The sequence below is a fragment of the Coregonus clupeaformis genome, chromosome 2 (genome assembly GCF_020615455.1).
Source record: "Coregonus clupeaformis isolate EN_2021a chromosome 2, ASM2061545v1, whole genome shotgun sequence".
Lineage (NCBI taxonomy): Eukaryota > Metazoa > Chordata > Actinopteri > Salmoniformes > Salmonidae > Coregonus > Coregonus clupeaformis.
The window spans coordinates 5855382-5875803 of NC_059193.1; the positions used below are offsets into that span (position 1 = coordinate 5855382).

General features: G+C 44.7%; 1 protein-coding gene across 2 annotated transcripts in view; it reads right to left on the reverse strand.

Moving 5' to 3' along the window:
- Positions 1-6549: 6549 nt before the first annotated feature.
- The window catches only part of LOC123492848 (fibroblast growth factor receptor-like 1), a 55528-nt gene continuing 41655 nt past the window's right edge, over positions 6550-20422 (reverse strand). For both annotated transcript variants that reach the window (XM_045226148.1, XM_045226146.1), the window contains 4 exons: positions 10078-10170; positions 9696-9974; positions 7551-7904; positions 6550-7400 (listed from right to left, as the gene is read on the reverse strand). In XM_045226148.1, the coding sequence (XP_045082083.1) occupies positions 6997-7400; positions 7551-7904; positions 9696-9974; positions 10078-10170 (1130 nt within the window). In that variant the 3' untranslated portion in view covers positions 6550-6996. The remainder of the gene's footprint in view (positions 7401-7550; positions 7905-9695; positions 9975-10077; positions 10171-20422) is intronic.

Below are 20422 nucleotides of genomic sequence, written 5' to 3' on the forward strand. Positions count from 1 at the left end.
AAACCCTGTAACTCTTCTGATGTCAAGTCTCGCACACCCAAATACCTCTCTGCAGCTGCCACCACAACCTCAATTTTCTGCGAGTTACATTCCATCCCTGCAGTACAGTTGATAACCATTGCTATAAATGCTAAAAATTCAATCTTACTGAAACATATATCACTTGTTGGTTTATCCCTCTGTACTGGTACAGATCTATTACTCATAGCACTCCTCTCAGGATCCCTCCCCCTTGACCCATCTTCCTCTACTTTCTTCACTGCCTCAGCATATGACAACTTCTGCACTACTCTAACCCTGGAAACCTCAACCCGTCTCTCTCGCACAGGACATTTCTGATCCCCAGCCTCAATCAATCAATCAATCAATCAATTTTATTTTATATAGCCCTTCTTACATCAGCTAATATCTCGAAGTGCTGTACAGAAACCCAGCCTAAAACCCCAAACAGCTAGTAATGCAGGTGTAGAAGCACGGGGCTTCTACACCTGCCTCGTGGGCACTCCTACAATTAACACATACCACTACTTTCCCCAATGCTACACATTCCTTTGTCTCATGCCCTTCTGCACACTTCTCACACCTAGGAACCTCCCTCCTACACACTGCTGAGTTTGGACCATGACAGTTCGTTGGTGATGTGGACACCAAGGAACTTGAAGCTCTCAACCTGTTCCACTATAGCCCCGTCGATGAGAATGGGGGCGTGCTCAGTCCTCTTTTTTTTCCTGTAGTCCACAATCATCTCCTTTGTCTTGGTCACGTTGAGGGAGAGGTTGTTATCCTGGCACCACACGGCCAGGTCTCTGACCTCCTCCCTATAGGCTGTCTCATCGTTGTCGGTGATCAGGCCTACCACTGTTGTGTCATCTGCAAACTTAATGATGGTGTTGGAGTCGTGCCTGGCCATGCAGTCATGGGTGAACAGGGAGTACAGGAGGGGACTGAGCACGCACCCCTGAGGGGCCCCCGTGTTGAGGATCAGCGTGACAGATGTGTTGTTACCTACCCTTACCACCTGGGGGCGGCCCGTCAGGAAGTCCAGGATCCAGTTGCAGAGGGAGGTGTTTAGTCCCAGGATCCTTAGCTTAGTGATGAGCTTTGAGGGCACTATGGTGTTGAACGCTGAGCTGTAGTCAATGAATAGCATTCTCACGTAGGTGTTCCTCTTGTCCAGGTGGGAAAGGGCAGTGTGGAGTGCAATAGAGATTGCATCATCTGTGGATCTGTTGGGAGGGTATGCAAATTGGAGTGGGTCTAGGGTTTCTGGGATAATGGTGTTGATGTGAGCCATGACCAGCCTTTCAAAGCACTTCATGGCTACAGACGTCAGTGCTACGGGTCGGTAGTCATTTAGGCAGGTTGTCTTAGTGTCCTTGGGCACGGGGACTATGGTGGTCTGCTTGAAAGATGTTGGTATTACAGACTCAGTCAGGGACATGTTGAAAATGTCAGTGAAGACACTTGCCAGTTGGTCAGCACATGCTCGGAGTACACGTCCTGGTAATCCGTCTGGCCCTGCGGCCTTGTGAATGTTGACCTGCTTAAAAGTCGTACTCACATCGGCTACGGAGAGCGTGATCACGTAGTCATCCGGAACAGCTGGTGCTCTCATGCATGCTTCAGTGTTGCTTGCCTCGAAACGAGCATAGAAGTGGTTTAGCTCGTCTGGTAGGCTTGTGTCACTGGGCAGCTTGCGGCTGTGCTTCCCTTTGTAGTCTGTAATAGTTTTCAAGCCCTGCCACATCCAACGAGCGTCAGAGCCGGTGTAGTACGATTCAATCTTAGCCCTGTATTGACTCTTTGCCTGTTTGATGGTTCGTCGGAGGGCATAGCGGGATTTCTTATAAGCGTCCAGGTTAGAGTCCCGGTTCTTGAAAGCGGCAGCTCTACCCTTTAGCCCAGTGCGGATGTTGCCTGTAATCCATGGCTTCTGGTTGGGGTATGTACGTACGGTCACTGTGGGGACGACGTCATCAATGCACTTATTGATGAAGCCAGTGACTGATGTGGTGCACTCCTCAATGCTATCTGAAGAATCCCGGAACATGTTCCAGTCTGTGCTAGCAAAACAGACCTGTAGCTTAGCATCTGCGTCATCTGACCACTTTTTTATTAACCGAGTCACTGGTGCTTCCTGCGCTAGTTTTTGCTTATAAGCAGGAATCAGGAGGATAGAGTTATGGTCAGATTTGCCAAATGGAGGGCGAGCGAGAGCTTTGTATGCGTGCAGTAAAGGTGGTCTAGAGTTTTTTTTCCTCTGGTTGCACATTCAACATGCTGGTAGAAATTAGGTAGAACAGATTTAAGTTTCCCTGCATTAAAGTCCCCGGCCATTAGGAGCGCTGCCCCTGGATGAGCGTTTTCCTGTTTAGTTATAGCCTTATACAGCTCATTGAGTGCAATATTACATTTTAGTCATTTAGCAGACGCTCTTATACAGAGCGACTTACAGTTAGTGAGTGCATACATTTTTCATACTGAACCCACAACCCAACGCCATGCTCTACCAACTGAGCTACAGGAGGCCTTATCTTAATGCCAGCATTGGTTTATGGTGGTAAACAGAGTACGTATACTGACGAACGGTGTGTAGAAGGACGATGATGTTGCAATTGTGGTGGGGATCATGATCCTGAGTTCCTGGAGTGCCCTGTAAGGGTGAAGCAAATTGAGGTGGCAAAAGTAAGAGCGGTCAATCGAATCTCCTACGCGGAGGCGATTAAATGAATTGAGAAAACAAGTGATGCTAGTGAATCGATGGTAGTGGATACACCACAGCCTGTAGTAAATGTTTGCTGCCAGACATAAGATACCCTGTGTGTTAAAAAGGTGGATTTTGTTGCGTTCATTGCCACAGTTGTAAACTGTTCAGTACAAGTCTCAAAGAAGTCGAAGAAACCGGACATTATTGTGGCTGTGCAGAAAAGTTATTGGGACTCAAGGATTTTACAAAGGGTATTGGCGCTGGAAGACCTGACCTCCCAGGTTCCCCTTGAGCCTGTGTAGGGATCAGATCTTTTTTATGTTATTTTTTTAAAAGAAAAGCTGTTTGATTTAGTTTCGTATTTTTTGTTGTTGTTTTGGTCGTTTGGTAGTTGTTTTGGTATTTTGTTCCATTTTTGGAATCCTGTTTCCATCCCGCACAGTAGGTGGCGGAATGCACATTAAATTGAAGAAGAAGAACGCGAAGGAGCGTGTGCACGCTGGAATTAGAATGCACGGTAGTGAATGGCAGAAAACACTCCTCAGTGGCTTTATAAGTTGATGTTCCTTGTTGGTATGTAATAATAATAATAATATAATATGCCATTTAGCAGACGCTTTTATCCAAAGCGACTTACAGTCATGCGTGCATACATTTTTGTGTATGGGTGGTCCCGGGGATCGAACCCACTACCTTGGCGTTACAAGCGCCTTGCTCTACCAGCTGAGCTACAGATGTAAAATGTTGTAATAGTGTAAAACAACACAGCAATATCATGTTATGAGATTTTAGATTGGAACTCGTGCATTCACAACACTGCAATCATATCAGGGAATATAGATGTATCATCATGTGCATTTGAAATGTTGTTGGTTGTTTTTCTGTTCAACACTCTTAGAACAGATGTGTTAAAAACAACAAGTTGTGTTATTTTTTAACACAGTAGTTCCTGGGTGTACTTGGCCAATCCACAGGGTGTACTTGAGAAGACTCATGAGACCATAGGCCTCAGTGCTAACTGGTGGGAGGAGCTATAGGAGGACTGGCTCATTGTAATGGCTGGAATGGAATAAATGGAAAAGAGTCAAATATGTGGTTTCCATATGTTAGATACCGTTCCAATATTTCTACTCCAGCCATTACAATGAGCCCGCCCTCCCACCAGCCTCCTCTGATAGGCCGACTGATAAAATGAACATGAGGGTGTACCTCAGGGGTACTCCAGGTAGAGCAAAATGCAGTTGGTGGGACAGTAACCTAAAAAGGTTAGGAACCACTGTTTTAACACATCCCTGTGTCTAGTTAGGAACAACACATATTGTTACTTTTAACACAATCATTGTGTTGGCACATTTAACACATAATTTGTTAACACAACTAATACAACATGAGAAGATCTCAATTGCAATCACTCCTCGTCTCCTTCTCAAAACCCACTGGAGGACAGGGTCAGAGGGGCGGGACCTCTGGCTTTCTCATCCAATGGGTTTTGAGAGAGGACGTGGGGAGTATGCAGTTGAGATCTTACCCGAACTAGACACGAGTGAGTCAAAAGATGGATGCGTCTACACAGGCAGCCAAATTCTAATATTTTTCCACTAATTGGTCTTTCGACCAATCACATCAGATATTTTCACATTAGATCTTTTTCAGAGCTGATCTGATTGGTCAAAATACCAATTAGTGAAACAAAGATCAGAATTGGGCAGTCTGTGTAAACGCAGCCGATGTGTTTATTATTCTTCAGATATTGCGTTATATTCCACTTAATTCCACTTTACAATTCTGTAAATGGGAAAGACGTGTAGAAAAACAATAGCCATTTATTCAATTAATACAGTGCTCCATATCCCAAACTCTTACATGAAACACATTTTGTACATGCAAAATACCATTCTTGAAACATGTCAAACGAGTTATTTATTAGATGTAAGCCAGTCAGATATGCAGTCCAGATAGACCAGCTCAGACAGTTTTGGACTTGAGATACAGAAGAATGGACGTTTTCAGCGTTTAACACATTCATTGGAGGAACGGACACAACATGTTGTTGAGTAATTGTTACACATAAATTGTTGTTCAACACATATTTTCTAAGAATGAAGCTATGGCGCTAAACACATTCTCAACACAACGTCAGGATTTTATACATGGTATGAAACAGCTAAACCAAATGGCATTTTCATGGTAAATAGACATTTTGATGCAATTGGTTACCCTAACATAATGCTTTGTAAGCATTTTGTTTCTGAGAGAGAGAAACTACAACAGCCAACTCATGTAAGGTAGTGACAAAGACATAATCTGTTGTGTCGGTAATGATTTGCAGTTACAATCATCCAGGGAGAAACTGAGGAAGTAGCCCTTGTGCACCGTTGCCTGCGTCTGTGTAACCCTACCCTCATATTAATCCTAATCATATCCTATTGGGAATATTTATCTCCTTGCCTGGTGTTGAAAGTAAACTAGATTTCCGAGAGCATTCCAGAGGATCTTAAACTATATAAGTGTATGGAGGCCTTTCTGTGTTGTGTAAAGTAGCAAATCAACATGGACCAGAATGGCGTTGTTTTTATTTATAATAAAAAACATTTCACACGTAAAAAAATAACATGTTTTCATTGAAATACATTTTGCAAACGGAACACGAAACAGAAAACAGTAAAACGTATTTTAAAAAACATTACAAAAATATTATTGTTCAGTACTAAATGTACATGAGCACCAGAGGGGAGTTTGCAGCATGCAATGTTTCACAGAGGAATTGCATAAGATTAACATGGCAATTGTGAGGGTTAATGACTCTGTTACATTATCTTTGTAATCATCTTATATACAGTATTAATCATATGGTCAGATTCTTAATCAAATATGAGACAACTAGGCCAGCATAATGTTGTAATTCAACTTAACAATACAATCAACACTTGTCATATTTTTCACAAAATGATCCATAGGTCAATCCAATCGAGAATAATGGTTGTTACAAAAGAAATATAGAACAATAAAGTAAAAACACAACTAAATAGCTTTTTGGTGAGTTTTAAAAACCAATAGACACAGGTACAATACTCGTCCTCATGTACCTTATACAAAAATATACCTCACAAGAAATGTAAGTAATATACACATCTATAGCGCTGTAAAATAACTTGGCATCTGACACATACAGGGTGAATACTACTACTACTAATACTGCTTTTTTAGTTGGATACATATTACACTATCTGAATACAAAAATCAAAAAGCCCTCATCACCTAATCCATCCATCCATCTAATTTCCCTGATGAATTGTACTTTCCTACATGAAACAAAAATAATACCACCTATATCAGAACAGAGGACACCACAGTTTGTGTTGCTATAATGAAAATAGAAAATCTTTCACATTGTAAACATTTTGGCTAGATTTTAATTTGTCACAGTTACATTTTCCAATTTATAAAATATATAAATCTTGCATTTTCCAATTTACACCAGCTTAAAAGTTCCTTATATAACTTTATGCTTTGGAAATTTGGATACCGGTACATGTTTAAATGAGTGTAATTTTTTATTTAAAAAAACAACAATTGTACATTCCAGAGTTGGGGTAAATTCTATTAGAAACGCTCATTTGTGTAAACTGGAATACCTTTAATCAAATTTGAATTGACCTAAATTGAACCTAAACCTGGTCATTTCAACCATTAACTAATTAATGATTTCTCCCATTAACTAATGAATGATTTCTCCAGGGCTACGTGCATCCATGTGGTCCTCTGTAGCTCAGCTGGTAGAGCACGGCGCTTGTAATGCCAGGGTAGTGGGTTTGATCCCCGGGACCACCCATACACAAAAATGTATGCACGCATGACTGTAAGTCGCTTTGGATAAAAGTGTCTGCTAAATGGCATATTATTATTATATATCCAAAGACATCTAAATCGTATTTTTAAAGTCATATTTTCATCCTTTAAAATACAATTAGAGTTTGATCTTGGTTGACTGGTATAAAAAAAAACACATAACAAAGAAATGACTCACATGTGAGAGGGTATTTCTTGCCCTGAGACTTCTCAATGAAGCAGTATTCCTCCAAAGCAGGCAGCTTAGTAATATGCGTATCCCAGGATCCAACCTGGTAAGGGTTTTGCCACTGTATGGTGTTTTAGCATTGCTTATCATGGGAGGTGTAGTTCATATGAACTACAAGCCTTTCCTTGTTTCCATCTACCTTGCTCATAGTCCATTGTTGGGTGAGAATAGCAGCAGTGGCTAGGTGTGGGGTGGGATGAGAGGGGGCTGGTTAGCACTGGTAGTGGAAATGCTGGTGTTGATGGACCTTACCATCCACATGGGCGTGGGAGTGTGTGTGCGTGTGCATGTCTGTGTAAATGTTGGAGTAGATCTTAGGGGGCCCACTGAGGCCGGGGCTTCCCAGGCCCACCAGTCTCTGGCTGGGGTAGTCAGGGCTAGTCAGGGCACTACAGGGGGTGGTGGTGCTGGGCTCTTTGTCCGAGATGTGGTGGTCTCGGTGGGCCATGGTCATCGGACGGGGGGGCAGGGTGTTGTGGCGTCGGCGGCTGTGGCACAGCCAGAGTACAATGGTGCCTACGATGAGGAGGGCTGCTGCAGGGATGCCGATAATCAGAGGCCAGGGCAGGCCGGAGCTCAGGTGTGGAGGAGTCACTGTGTTCTCCACCTGAGGGTCTGGACATACAACAGTGGAGAGATCAGTGACAGCGCTACAGATCCAAGCTTTCTGAAGTGTTATAAGACAATATATAACAAGAATAACCCCCTGCCATTCCATCCCAGTAAAGTCCCATTCTACAGTTCAGAGTGAATGGCTGTACTCACCTGGCAGCACGGTGAGGTAAGCACTGCGGAAGCTGTAACCCATAGTGTTAGCTCCCAGGCAGATGTACATCCCAGCATCCTCATCACGGGCCTTGACGATAGCCAGCTTGTTGAGGTAGGAGCCGTCGGGCCGGGACCACACATCCCCTGTGGGCAGAACCACGAAATGCTGCCCTCCGACTTCCAGGGTGGAGTTATAGCGGTCCTCTGTGCCTGGGTCCACCCTCTTCAGCCACTGGACCACGGGCTTCACGTCACTGTGGACCTTACACTGGAAGGAGGCGGTGCCGCCATACTCCACAGTGGTGTTGACCGGGTGGGTGCCGGTCAGAACAGGCTTGCAGTGAGAGCGCTCTGTAGGGAGAAGGACAGGAGTTCATAAGCATGTGAATCATATTGACAACACACTAAGCACAATTACCTTGGAAACATAAGAGAGGCCTGGGGTATAAATGGAGTGTGGTGTAAAACGATGGAGGAAAAGGAAAAATGATTTGTCCTGGTGGTGGTGTTGGTGGTGTTTGGTGTTGGTGGGGTTGGTGGTGGTGGTGTTGGTGGGGTTGTTGGTGTTGGTAGTGTTTGGTGTTGTTGGTGGTGGTGTTGTTGGTGGTGTTTGGTGGTGGTGTTGTTGGTGGTGGTGGTATTGTTGTTGGTGTTGGTGGTGTTGTTGGTGGTGTTGGTTGTGGTATTGTTGTTGGTGTTGGTGTTGGTGTTGTTGTTGGTGGTGTTTGGTGTTGGTGTTGTTGGTGTTGTTGATGGTGTTTGGTGATGTTGTTGTTGGTGTTGTTGTTGTTGGTAGTGGTGGTGTTTGGTGTTGTTGGTGGTGTTGTTGGTAGTGTTTGGTGTTGTTGTTGGTGGTGGTGGTGGTGTTGTTGGTGTTGGTAGTGTTGTTGGTGGTATTGGTGTTGGTGGTGTTTGGTGTGTTGTTGTTGGTGTTGGTGGTGTTTGGTGTTGTTGGTTGTACACAAAATCCATGTGTATGTGTGTGTATAGTGCGTATGTTATCGTGTGTGTGTATGCATGTGTCTGTGCCTATGTTCGTGTTGCTTCACAGTCACCGCTGTTCCATAAGGTGTATTTTTAGCTGTTTTTTAAATCTAATTTTACTGCTTGCATCAGTTACTTGATGTGGAATAGAGTTCCATGTAGTTATGGCTCTATGTAGTACTGTGCACCTCCCATAGTCTGTTCTGGACTTGGGGATTGTGAAGAGACTTCTTGTGGCATGTCTTGTGGGGTATGCATGGGTGTCCAGGTGCCCTGTTCTAAGCCAATTGCAATTTTCCTAAGTCCTTTTTTGTGGCACCTGACCACACGACTAAACAGTAGTCCAGGTGTGACAAAACTAGGGCCTGTAGGACCTGCCTTGTTGATAGTGCTGTTAAGACGGTAGAGCAGCGCTTTATTATGGACATACTTCTCCCCATCCTAGCTACTGTTGTATCAATATGTTTTGACCATGACAGTTTACAATCCAGGGATACTCCAAGCAGTTTAGTCACCTCATCTTGCTCAATTTCCATATTATTTATTACAATATTTAGTTGAGGTTTAGTGAATGATTTGTCCCAAATACAATGCTTTGAGTTGTAGAAATATTTAGGACTAACTTCCTCCTTGCCACCCACTTTGAAACTAACTGCAAGTCTTTGTTAAGTGTTGCAGTCATTTCAGTCGCTGTAGTAGCTGACATGTATAGTGTTGAGTCATCTGCATACATAGACACTCTGGCTTTACTCAAAGCCAGTGGCATGTCATTAGTAAAGATTGAAAAAAGTAATGGGCCTAGACAGCTGCCCTGGGGAATTCCTGATTCTACCTGGATTATGTTGGAGAGGCTTCCATTAAAGAACACCCTCTGTGTTCTGTTAGACAGGTAACTCTTTATCCACAATATAGCAGGGGGTGTAAAGCCATAACACATACGTTTTTCCAGCAGCAGACTATGATCGATAATGTCAAAAGCCGCACTGAAGTCTAACAAAACAGCCCCCACAATCTTTTTATCATAAATTTCTCTCAGCCAATCATCAGTCATTTGTGTAACGGCTGTGCTTGTTGAATGTCCTTCCCTATAAGCATGCTGAAAGTTGGTGATGTTGGTGGTGTTTAGTGGTGTTGGCCAGTGCAGTGACCCATCCTTACCGATGACATCCAGCTTGTAGGTGGCGTTGATGTGCCCGGCTGGGTTGGAGACGTGGCAGGTGTACTTGGCACTGTCCTGGGGCTGCAGGTTCTTCAGGGTGAGGGTCCACTGGGGGCGCTTGCCCTGGCGCGGGGGTGGCAGAGGAGTCTGGTCCTTCCACCAGGTGATGACGGGGGGAGGGGTGCCGCTGGCCTGGCACTTGAACCTCACTGAGCTCCCCACCGGCTTGTACAGCACCCGCCTGCGCATCTTAGTGGGCTGGCTAAACCGAGGCTTCACTGCAGAGATGATACATCATGAAGGATAACACAGACTTCAATAACATTCCGATGATAACATGTAGGGCTATAATGTAGTGAAGTGAAGCAGTGTGCTATTCACCCCAGGGCTCTCCTGTAGGGTCAGGCTGGGTGAGCTCAGCATTGGGTTCCAATACGGCAGGTGGAGCGTCGGTTTGGCTCGCTGCTGTGTCATCTGAAAAACAGAGTCAGTCATTGACTGAGGGTTAGCCTCTGTGATTTACACCCATGTAGGGAGTATGAAAATAATTTCATAGCAAAAGAGAGAGCTTATAAGATTCATAGGACTATTAATTCCCAGTCTGAATACATCTGACCGTAGGACTGTGGAAGACAACAAAATACTCTAGTATCTAAAAAAACATCAAATTTGGGTGTTCATGTAGTCTTTAAAATTTTTAATATTGCTGAAAAATAATCTACTTGTCACTGTACAGGGGAAACAAAGCCAATATAAAAGCAATGGGTCCAAGACAAGAGAGTTCTCCTACCCCCTGCCATTACCACAAAGTATCCTTTATATATTGCCACATAAATCTAGTGGTCAGTTATTGTAAATCACATGGGGTCTAAGGATGAGTGCAAACTGCTGGAGGATCTCTCTGATTTATTTGCCTTGCTTTGAGCTCCAACAGGATCAAATCAAAGTTTAGTGGTCGTGTACACAGATTTGCAGATGTTATCGCAGGTGCAGTGAAATGTGGTCCTCTGTAGCTCAGCTGGTAGAGCACGGCGCTTGTAACGCCAAGGTAGTGGGTTCGATCCCCGGGACCACCCATACACAAAAAAATTTATGCACGCATGACTGTAAGTCGCTTTGGATAAAAGCGTCTGCTAAATGGCATATTATATTATTATTATAAATGCTTGTGTTTCTAGCTCCAACAGTGCAGTAATATCTAACAGTAAAAACAGAAAATACACACAATTCAGAAAAATCTAAATTAAGAAATATCAGAACGAGCAATGTCAGAGACTGGAATGTGTGTGTGTGTAAAGACAGTATATGAATAGAAAATGTGTGTACAGCAGTAGTTATTTACATTTTAGTCATTTAGCAGACGCTCTTATCCAGAGCGACTTACATGAGCAATTCGTGTTAAGTGCCTTGCTTAAGGGCACATCGACAGATTTTTCACCTAGTCGGCTTGGGGATTAGAACCAGCGACCTTTCGGTTACTGGCACAACACTCTTACCCACTAAGCTACAGTGGGGAAAAAAAGTATTTAGTCAGCCACCAATTGTGCAAGTTCTCCCACTTAAAAAGATGAGAGAGGCCTGTAATTTTCATCATAGGTACACGTCAATTATGACAGACAAAATGAGGAAAAAAAATCCAGAAAATCACATTGTAGGATTTTTAATGAATTTATTAGCAAATTATGGTGGAAAATAAGTATTTGGTCAATAACAAAAGTTTCTCAATACTTTATTATATACCCTTTGTTGGCAATGACACAGGTCAAACGTTTTCTGTAAGTCTTCACAAGGTTTTCACACACTGTTGCTGGTATTTTGGCCCATTCCTCCATGCAGATCTCCTCTAGAGCAGTGATGTTTTGGGGCTGTCGCTGGGCAACACGGACTTTCAACTCCCTCCAAAGATTTTCTATGGGGTTGAGATCTGGAGACTGGCTAGGCCACTCCAGGACCTTGAAATGCTTCTTACGAAGCCACTCCTTCGTTGCCGGGCGGTGTGTTTGGGATCATTGTCATGCTGAAAGACCCAGCCACGTTTCATCTTCAATGCCCTTGCTGATGGAAGGAGGTTTTCACTCAAAATCTCACGATACATGGCCCCATTCATTCTTTCCTTTACATGGATCAGTCGTCCTGGTCCCTTTGCAGAAAAACAGCCCCAAAGCATGATGTTTCCACCCCCATGCTTCACAGTAGGTATGGTGTTCTTTGGATGCAACTCAGCATTCTTTGTCCTCCAAACACGACGAGTTGAGTTTTTACCAAAAATATCTATTTTGGTTTCATCTGACCATATGACATTCTCCCAATCCTCTTCTGGATCATCCAAATGCACTCTAGCAAACTTCAGACGGGCTTGGACATGTACTGGCTTAAGCAGGGGGACACGTCTGGCACTGCAGGATGAGTCCCTGGCGGCGTAGTGTGTTACTGATGGTAGGCTTTGTTACTTTGGTCCCAGCTCTCTGCAGGTCATTCACTAGGTCCCCCCGTGTGGTTCTGGGATTTTTGCTCACCGTTCTTGTGATCATTTTGACCCCACGGGGTGAGATCTTGCGTGGAGCCCACTTATCGAGGGAGATTATCAGTGGTCTTGTATGTCTTCCATTTCCTAATAATTGCTCCCACAGTTGATTTCTTCAAACCAAGCTGCTTACCTATTGCAGATTCAGTCTTCCCAGCCTGGTGCAGGTCTACAATTTTGTTTCTGGTGTCCTTTGACAGCTCTTTGGTCTTGGCCATAGTGGAGTTTGGAGTGTGACTGTTTGAGGTTGTGGACAGGTGTCTTTTATACTGATAACAAGTTCAAACAGGTGCCATTAATACAGGTAACGAGTGGAGGACAGAGGAGCCTCTTAAAGAAGAAGTTACAGGTCTGTGAGAGCCAGAAATCTTGCTTGTTTGTAGGTGACCAAATACTTATTTTCCACCATATTTGCAAATAAATTCATTAAAAATCCTACAATGTGATTTTCTGGATTTCCTTTTCTCAATTTCTCTGTCATAGTTGACGTGTACCTATGATGAAAATTACAGGCCTCTCTCATCTTTTTAAGTGGGAGAACTTGCACAATTGGTGGCTGACTAAATACTTTTTTTCCCCACTGTATATAGGATGAGCCATGACTAGAATACAGTATATACACATATGAAGTGGGAAACATTAAAGTGACCAGTGTTCAGGACCGCTCTGTGTGACACTGTATTATTCTGCTTGGCGATCAGTGGAGTGTTTAAACTGCTGTGTGTTTGGATTTCAGAGCGTATGAAGTCTTACAACTCTATGGGAATGATAAGCAGGCAAGCTCTGGTATTATTCTAACTGGCTCTGGGAGGCAGGGGTGAGCAAACAGTGCCATATTGTTGCTTCTCTCAAGTTTCCACACTGTTTAAAACAAGACAGCGTGTTGACGTAAGCGTGTTGACGTAACCCTGAGCAGGAAACCAATTAACTGCCTTTAACCTAAACTGCGCAGGCAGGCAGTCAAACGGACAAGGCTGAGAGAGAGCGCTGCTTTGTTTGAGCCGATCCTCTGGCACGACCCACAGGAATACACAGTGAACCTATTCTAACCCAGAGTCCACTGCTGACTGAGCTAACACACACATACACAGTGCATTCGGAAAGTATTCAGACCCCTTGACTTTTTCCACATTTTGTTACGTTACAGCCTTATTCTAAAATGGATTGAATAAATAAAAATCCTCATCAATCTACACACAATACCCCATAATGACGAAGCAAAAACAGGTTTTTAGATGTTTTTGCTAATTTATATAACAAAAAACCCCGGAAATATTACATTTACCTAAGTATTCAGACCCTTTACTCAGTACTTTGTTGAAGCACCTTTGGCAGTGATTACAGCCCCGAGTCGTCTTTGGTATGACGCTACAAGCTTGGCACAGCTGTGTATTTGGGGAGTTTCTCCCATTCTTCTCTGCAGATCCTCTCAAGCTCTGTCAGGTTGGATGGGGAGCGTCGCTGCACAGCTATTTTCAGGTCTCTCCAGAGATGTTAGATCGGGTTCAAGTCCGGGCTCTGGCTGGGCCACTCAAGGACATTCAGAGACTTGTCCCGAAGCCACTCCTGCTTTTTCTTGGCTGTGTGCTTAGGGTCGTTGTCCTGTTGGAAGGTGAACCTTCGCCCCAGTCTGAGGACCTGAGCGCTCTGGAGCAGGTTTTCATCAAGGATCTCTCTGTACTTTGCTCCGTTCATATTTCCCTCGATCCTGACTAGTCTCCCAGTCCCTGCCGCTGACAAACATCCCCACTGCATGATGCTGCCACCACCATGCTTCACCGTAGGGATGGTATTGGCAAGGTGATGAGCAGTGCCTGGTTTCCTCCAGACGTGACGTTTGGCATTCAGGCCAAAGAGTTCAATCTTGGTTTCATCAGACCAGAGAATCTTGTTTCTCATGGTCTGAGAGTCCTTTAGCTGCCTTTTGGCAAACTCCAAGCGGGCTGTCATGTGCCTTTTTCTGAGGAGTGGCTTCCGTCTGGCCACTCTACCAAGGCCCTTCTCCCCCGATTGCTCAGCTCTACGGACAATTCCTTCCACCTCATGGCTTGGTTTTTGCACTGACATGCACTGTCAACTGTGGGACCTTATATAGACAGGTGTGTGCCTTTCCAAATCATGTCCAATCAATTGAATTTACCACAGGTGGACTCCAATCAAGTTGTAGAAACATCTCAAGGATGATCAATGGAAACAGGATGCACCTGAGCTCAATTTCGAGTCTCATAGCAAAGGGTCTGAATACTTACGTAAAGGTGTTTCTGTTTTTCAAAAATATCAACAAATCTGTTTTCGCTTTGTCATGGGGTATTGTGTGTAGATTGATGAGGAACAATAATTATTTAATACATTTTAGAATAAGGCTGTAACGTAACAAAATGTGGAAAAGGTCAAGGGGTCTGAATACTTTCGGAATGCACTGTATATACTGTAAACATACACATACATATGCACACACACACACACACACACACACACACTTACCTAACCAACCGTGTTTTGATTAACCTCATGTCAACAACTGTGTGTGGTACGCAGGTAATAATGATTCACACATTAAAACATTCACAGATGAATTGTAACAACTCTTGTGTAAAATAACAGACCGGATCTATTTACATTTTAAATAAGAACATTGAGTTTCTATCTGTAAATGACAAATAGTGAGATGTAAAAGTTTTCTAGAAGCACTGTGAACACCACAGAGTAGAGACTAAGCTAATTGTCCACTCTGTCTGCTCTACATAGCATCAACATCTCTGTTGTCTGATGGAACCTCAGGTCACCAGGTGTGGAGGGTCACGTCAGGTCAGGTGTGCCTGTGTGTGCTGTCCTTTGTCCTGATTTCATCTCAGTGTTCTGGTCCAGAGGGCCTTACTATAGCGCGAAGGCCACACCCTGCTTCTCAACACAGCGTAGTGAGGCACAGGAGAGTCAGGAGAGCTCAAAACCAGCACAAAGTGTTTTTGCTAGCCCAGCCCCCATTGTTAATATTGGCCCAGGGCTTTGGGAGAGTAAGCCTCGGTATAGCAACGGTTCCATTGGCACGGGAGAGGGGGCTATTCAGCAGCACCGAGGTGGAATTAGGGGGGCATTATCTTGTCTAAAGAGGTCTTAGCCTGGGCTCATTCCTTCACGCTCTGATGTTTGGGGATGTTTTCTCTAAACAGGTGCAGAGGGAGAGAAAAGCTTTTCTCTGATGCAGCACTATTAGAACATTGGACCTAAGTATTGGATTGGATTTATTTTCTTCTAATACTATGTTTATACATTCAATACATTTGATGTAATCTGTGACCAGTTTAAATGACTAGTTGGAGTTTAAGTGAGTGGTGGAAAAAGATTGTCCAGTTGAAGAAAGTACGTCAGGCAGGCAGTCGTCAGTAGCATGGCCTGATGCGATGACTGAGGTAAAGCACGGCTGGGCAGACTGCTCCAGCTCTGGCTCCTGTGTGTAGTGGAGAGGAAAGTGGTGCTGGACTGGTGTAGCGCTAGGCTGGGGGACAGGGAGCCCCTTTACCTCTGCTCCAGTCCCACAGAGACGGGCAGAGAGGGACAGGGGGAAGGTAGAGGGTGGAGGTGGAGACGGTAGGTCTGGGGGAGAGAGAGGGCAAGGGAGGGCAGCCCCAGCCCCAGCCCCAGCCCCAGCCCCAGCCCCAGCCCCAGCACTCTTCATGTGGAGGCCGTGTTTGTAAGGTCCCATATTATGTTTTCCTACTGGGGAACTCTAAAGGGCCTCCCCCTCAAAAAGCCTCATTCTCCATTCATATCGGGTACCTGTGATCAAACATACGTGCCACTGTGTCTGTCATGGAGAAAAAAGCAAAAATAACAGCGGATTTCTCTGATTTTCATCGGTGAGGGCACATCTGATTGAAATAAACACTGACTGATGAAAAGTTGTTATTTTTATCTTTAACATAGAATGGTGTATTATGCGGTAGCTCCATTCCATGATGGTGGTCCACTGTTAGCTATTTTACCTTCCTCTCATAGGTCATAAGATTTGAGCAGTTATATGGACCAGAATTACATATATATGAGTTCTACTTGCGCAAAGAAATTCACAGACTAGAAGATAATCATAGAACTTCACATGTCAAGAAAGCCAAAAGGAGTTTGTAAGTTCAGAAGATTTGAGGTTCAGATTTAAAATAGAATAAAGCTTTTTGTTCAATGTATGACTATCAAGTTAATCAATTATCAACACCCCATTACAAATCTCATGGAGCCATGTTTCTCACAACATGAAATTGACATATTATGTTGCATGTATGCCTGCCTGCCTGCTTGCCGATAGCTATTTACAGCAGTGACTGAGTGTCTGTTGTACCTCACGTCAATTGAAGCCAGAGAGAGGCAGGCAGGCAGGAAGGCAGTCAGGCAAATTAGAGAGTGTTGTCGTCAGCATCCCTCCACCCAGCATGAGAGACAGAGGGGAGGCTAGCGCTGCGCTGGAGGAAAGGCTAATTAGAAGTCTCCTGGTATCTTTTATAGAGCCATAAGCGGTTTGCAGCAACAGGCGCATGGTGACTCCAGAGGAAATTACCCCCAGCCTAATGTGCCTTTTCTTCTCTTCTCTGTTGTGCCTGGCTGTGAGGCGGAGGCAGGGTGTGGTGGGGGGAGGAAGGGAGGGCGGGCCTCGGTGCACCCTGCCTGCTGAGGGCCCAGCCCAATTCCCCCAGTCAGTCAGCCACCGACTGGCCCCTCTAATGAGCCTCTGGATGAAAGCTGTTTTACTGTTTTAATGTGGTGACCTGGTCAAGGTGGCTAATTTGCATCCTTCTATTTGAATTAAACCCGTAGATCAAACCCCTGTATCTACCAGCAGCCTAGCGGAGGCTGGCAGGGTTCTGTTGGGACTAGCTAGCCACACAGGGCCTGGGGGGGTGGCTGGGTGGGGGGGTGGGTTATTTAGGATAGCATTGTTCTGAGCTGTTCTCACTAACATTACGTGAGAATAGACGAGTGTAATGGTGTCTGTGGTACAGTATTGTGATTACAATGTAGTAATGTTTAGAAGATGACTTAATGCTAACCCTGATGCTAACCTTGACCATGAACCTTTCTGGCTCCCAACTATAACTTTTAACATATTTCCATATTTAACCTCACCCACATCCTGGCACAATCTTTAACCCTAACCTCCCCTTGCCCTAGGTATCAAAGTCTAGACAGAACTGCTTGTCCTGCTACTTACAACGGACAATTCTTTCTCTGTGTCGCTCTTTGTTCAGCTTAATTTCATGTGAGACAAGAATGGTTTTAATTCCATCAAACATCCTTTCATCTTTCTGTCTTTCTTCCACTACTCACTAGCATGGATTCATGTGTCCATATGTGTTTGTGCTTTGAACTTGCCGCGACTTATTTGACTACAAGAATGAGGACGAAAACAAACATGTTCTGGATGCCCAGGTGGGTCAGGTCACGGAGTTCTGTGGTTCTGTGTCACACTAGCAGTAATCAGAATTAGAAGTTAGATCATTGTCACGTCGGTGGAAACGTGATCAAAGGGAATGACTCTCACACGCATATTTCACTGTTCAGAAGAGTTCATGTGTCATCTCCAGTGTTAACTGTAGCACTGTAAACACTACTCACACTACTCACTGTCAACAGCTTTTCATCTCTCAACATGTTATAGACTCATAAATCTTACCTCACCGATAGTTCACGGGCCGTTAGAGAGACAAGAAACTGGGAGCTGCCTGGAAAAATAAGTGTAAAATCATTGTCACTCAAGGCAACAGATAGGAGTTTGTGGTGGTTACTGTTGAGTCACTCTATTTCCAGGAGTATTATGAGTTTGGTGGAGGGAGGAGGAAACTGGGGGACTGTTCAGTTTTCACCACACCAAGTCATTTATTAACACTGATGGCCGTGACTCCTGGCAACTAACCCCCCTCTTTCCTTAACATGGCACAATCCAAAGTGTGCCTGCACTTCTGACAAACTCCCTGTGGCCGCAGCAGACCCCCTCCCCCTTACAGCGGTCTTGAGCTGGGCTTGCCACTGTAATTTCGATACAATTATCCATTTAGGTGAGGGAGGCGTGGGCTAAACTGCAACACATGTACCTCACAGCGGCAAACAAAGAACAAAAGGTCTGGGGCTGGAGCTGCTCCACCAGGCCCTCTAGAAAACCTTCAGCCCTAACTCACCGACCAACCGTCAGACCGCGCCCGCCTCCCGTCTGACCACGGTCTCACAGTCTCCACCACAACGACAGACAGACAGTGGGGTGGGTGTCCGGGGACGCGGCTGTGAGCGCTGCTATAGGTGTTTTGCTGGAGAGACAAGGAACCCAAGCAGAGAGAACTCTCTAAGGATATAATGTCTCTCTCTCCTACCCTGTGTGGTTGTTCAGAATCAACATTGACACATGGCATATATAGAACAGCAAGGTCATGCAAGCCAAGTAGACTCACCTGCCTAGTATCGATCTATACATGACTCATCCTCTCTTTTTGTTCCAGTATCAGTTCTGGGTCTGGTTGACTTCCCTTGCCTCTTGTATTGGCATGGTATGTGACCTAGAAAAGGGGCAATAACTGTTACTGACTCCATCCCTTATGTACAACTGTTGAGGGAGAGCTTCAGTCCTTTCCTGCTGAATTCCCAAGCGAAGCACTAGTGCTGCGCATTAACAATGTTGGCTGCATGTGCCCTGGCCCTAAAACGGCTGGGGACTGGTAGGGCTAGAGCCATGGATATATACAGCCAGGTCTTGGGCAGCAGTAATGGTGGTGAAGATAAGAGCCATGGGAGCCCAGTGTGTGGGACACTGGGGAATAGGGGTGGGCTCACCAGAGGTCAGGGGTCAAGGTTTTACCTCTCCTGAACTCTGACAGCTTCCAAATGTTTCATCCCCTGACAAAATAACTTTTACTGCTGTGGAGGTAAAAAGAGGGAGACATGTTTTGGCAGCAGCACATAAAGCAACAGTACTCACCCAGCAGTACTCACCCAGCAGTACTCACCCAGCAATAACCACCCAGCAGTACTCACCCAGCAATACTCACCCAGCAGTACTCACCCAGCAATACTCACCCAGCAGTACTCACTCAGCAATACTCACCCAGCAGTGTGAGATTACAACCTGTGTTTATGATGTCGCCTCTCAGAATAGTATCGACATATACACTGACTTGGTGACGGGATTCATCAGGAAGTGCATAAACAATGTTGTTCCCACTGTGACGATTAGAACTTATCCAAACCAAAAAACGTGGATAGATGGCAGCATTCACGCAAAACTGAAAGCGCGAACCACCGCATTTAACCATGGCAAGGTGACTGGGAACATGGATGTGTACAAACAGACCAGCTATGACCTCCGTAAGGCAATCAAAGAGGCAAAACAACAGTACAGGGACAAAGTTAAGTTGCAATTCAACGGTTAAGACACGAGGAGTATGTTGCAGGAACTCCAGACAATCATGGATTATAAAGGAAAGCCAGCCACATCGCGGACATCGATGTCATGCTCCAGGGTGAGCTAAACACCTTCTTTGCCCACTTCAAGGAAAGCAACATCGAGATGCCGACGCAGGCACCGACCCTCATGAGGACTGTGTGCTCTCGTTCTCCGTGGCCGACGTAAGTAATTTAAGCGTGTTAACCCTCGCAAGGCTGCCGGCCAAGACGGCATCCCAAGCCGCGTCCTCAGAACATGTGCAGACCAGCTGGCTGGAATGTTTACGGACATATTCAATCTCTCCCTATCTCAGTCTGTTGTTCCCACTTGCTTCAAGATGTCCACCATTGTTCCTGTACCCAAGAAAGCGAAGGTAACTGAACTAAATTACTATGCCTATAGCATTCATTTCTGTCATCATGAGAGGCATTTTGAGATGCTAGTTAAAGACCATATGACCTCCTCCATACCCAACACCCTAGACCCACTACAATTCACATATCGCCCCAACAGATCCACGGACTACGCAATCGCCATTATACTGCACAATGGTCTATTCCACCTGGACAAGATACAGTGAGGGAAAAAAGTATTTGATCCCCTGCTGATTTTGTACGTTTGCCCACTGACAAACAAATGATCAGTCTATAATTTTAATGGTAGGTTTATTTGAACAGTGAGAGACAGAATAACAACAACAAAATCCAGAAAAACGCATGTCAAAAATGTTATAAATTGTTTTGCATTTTAATGAGGGAAATAAGTATTTGACCCCTCTCAAT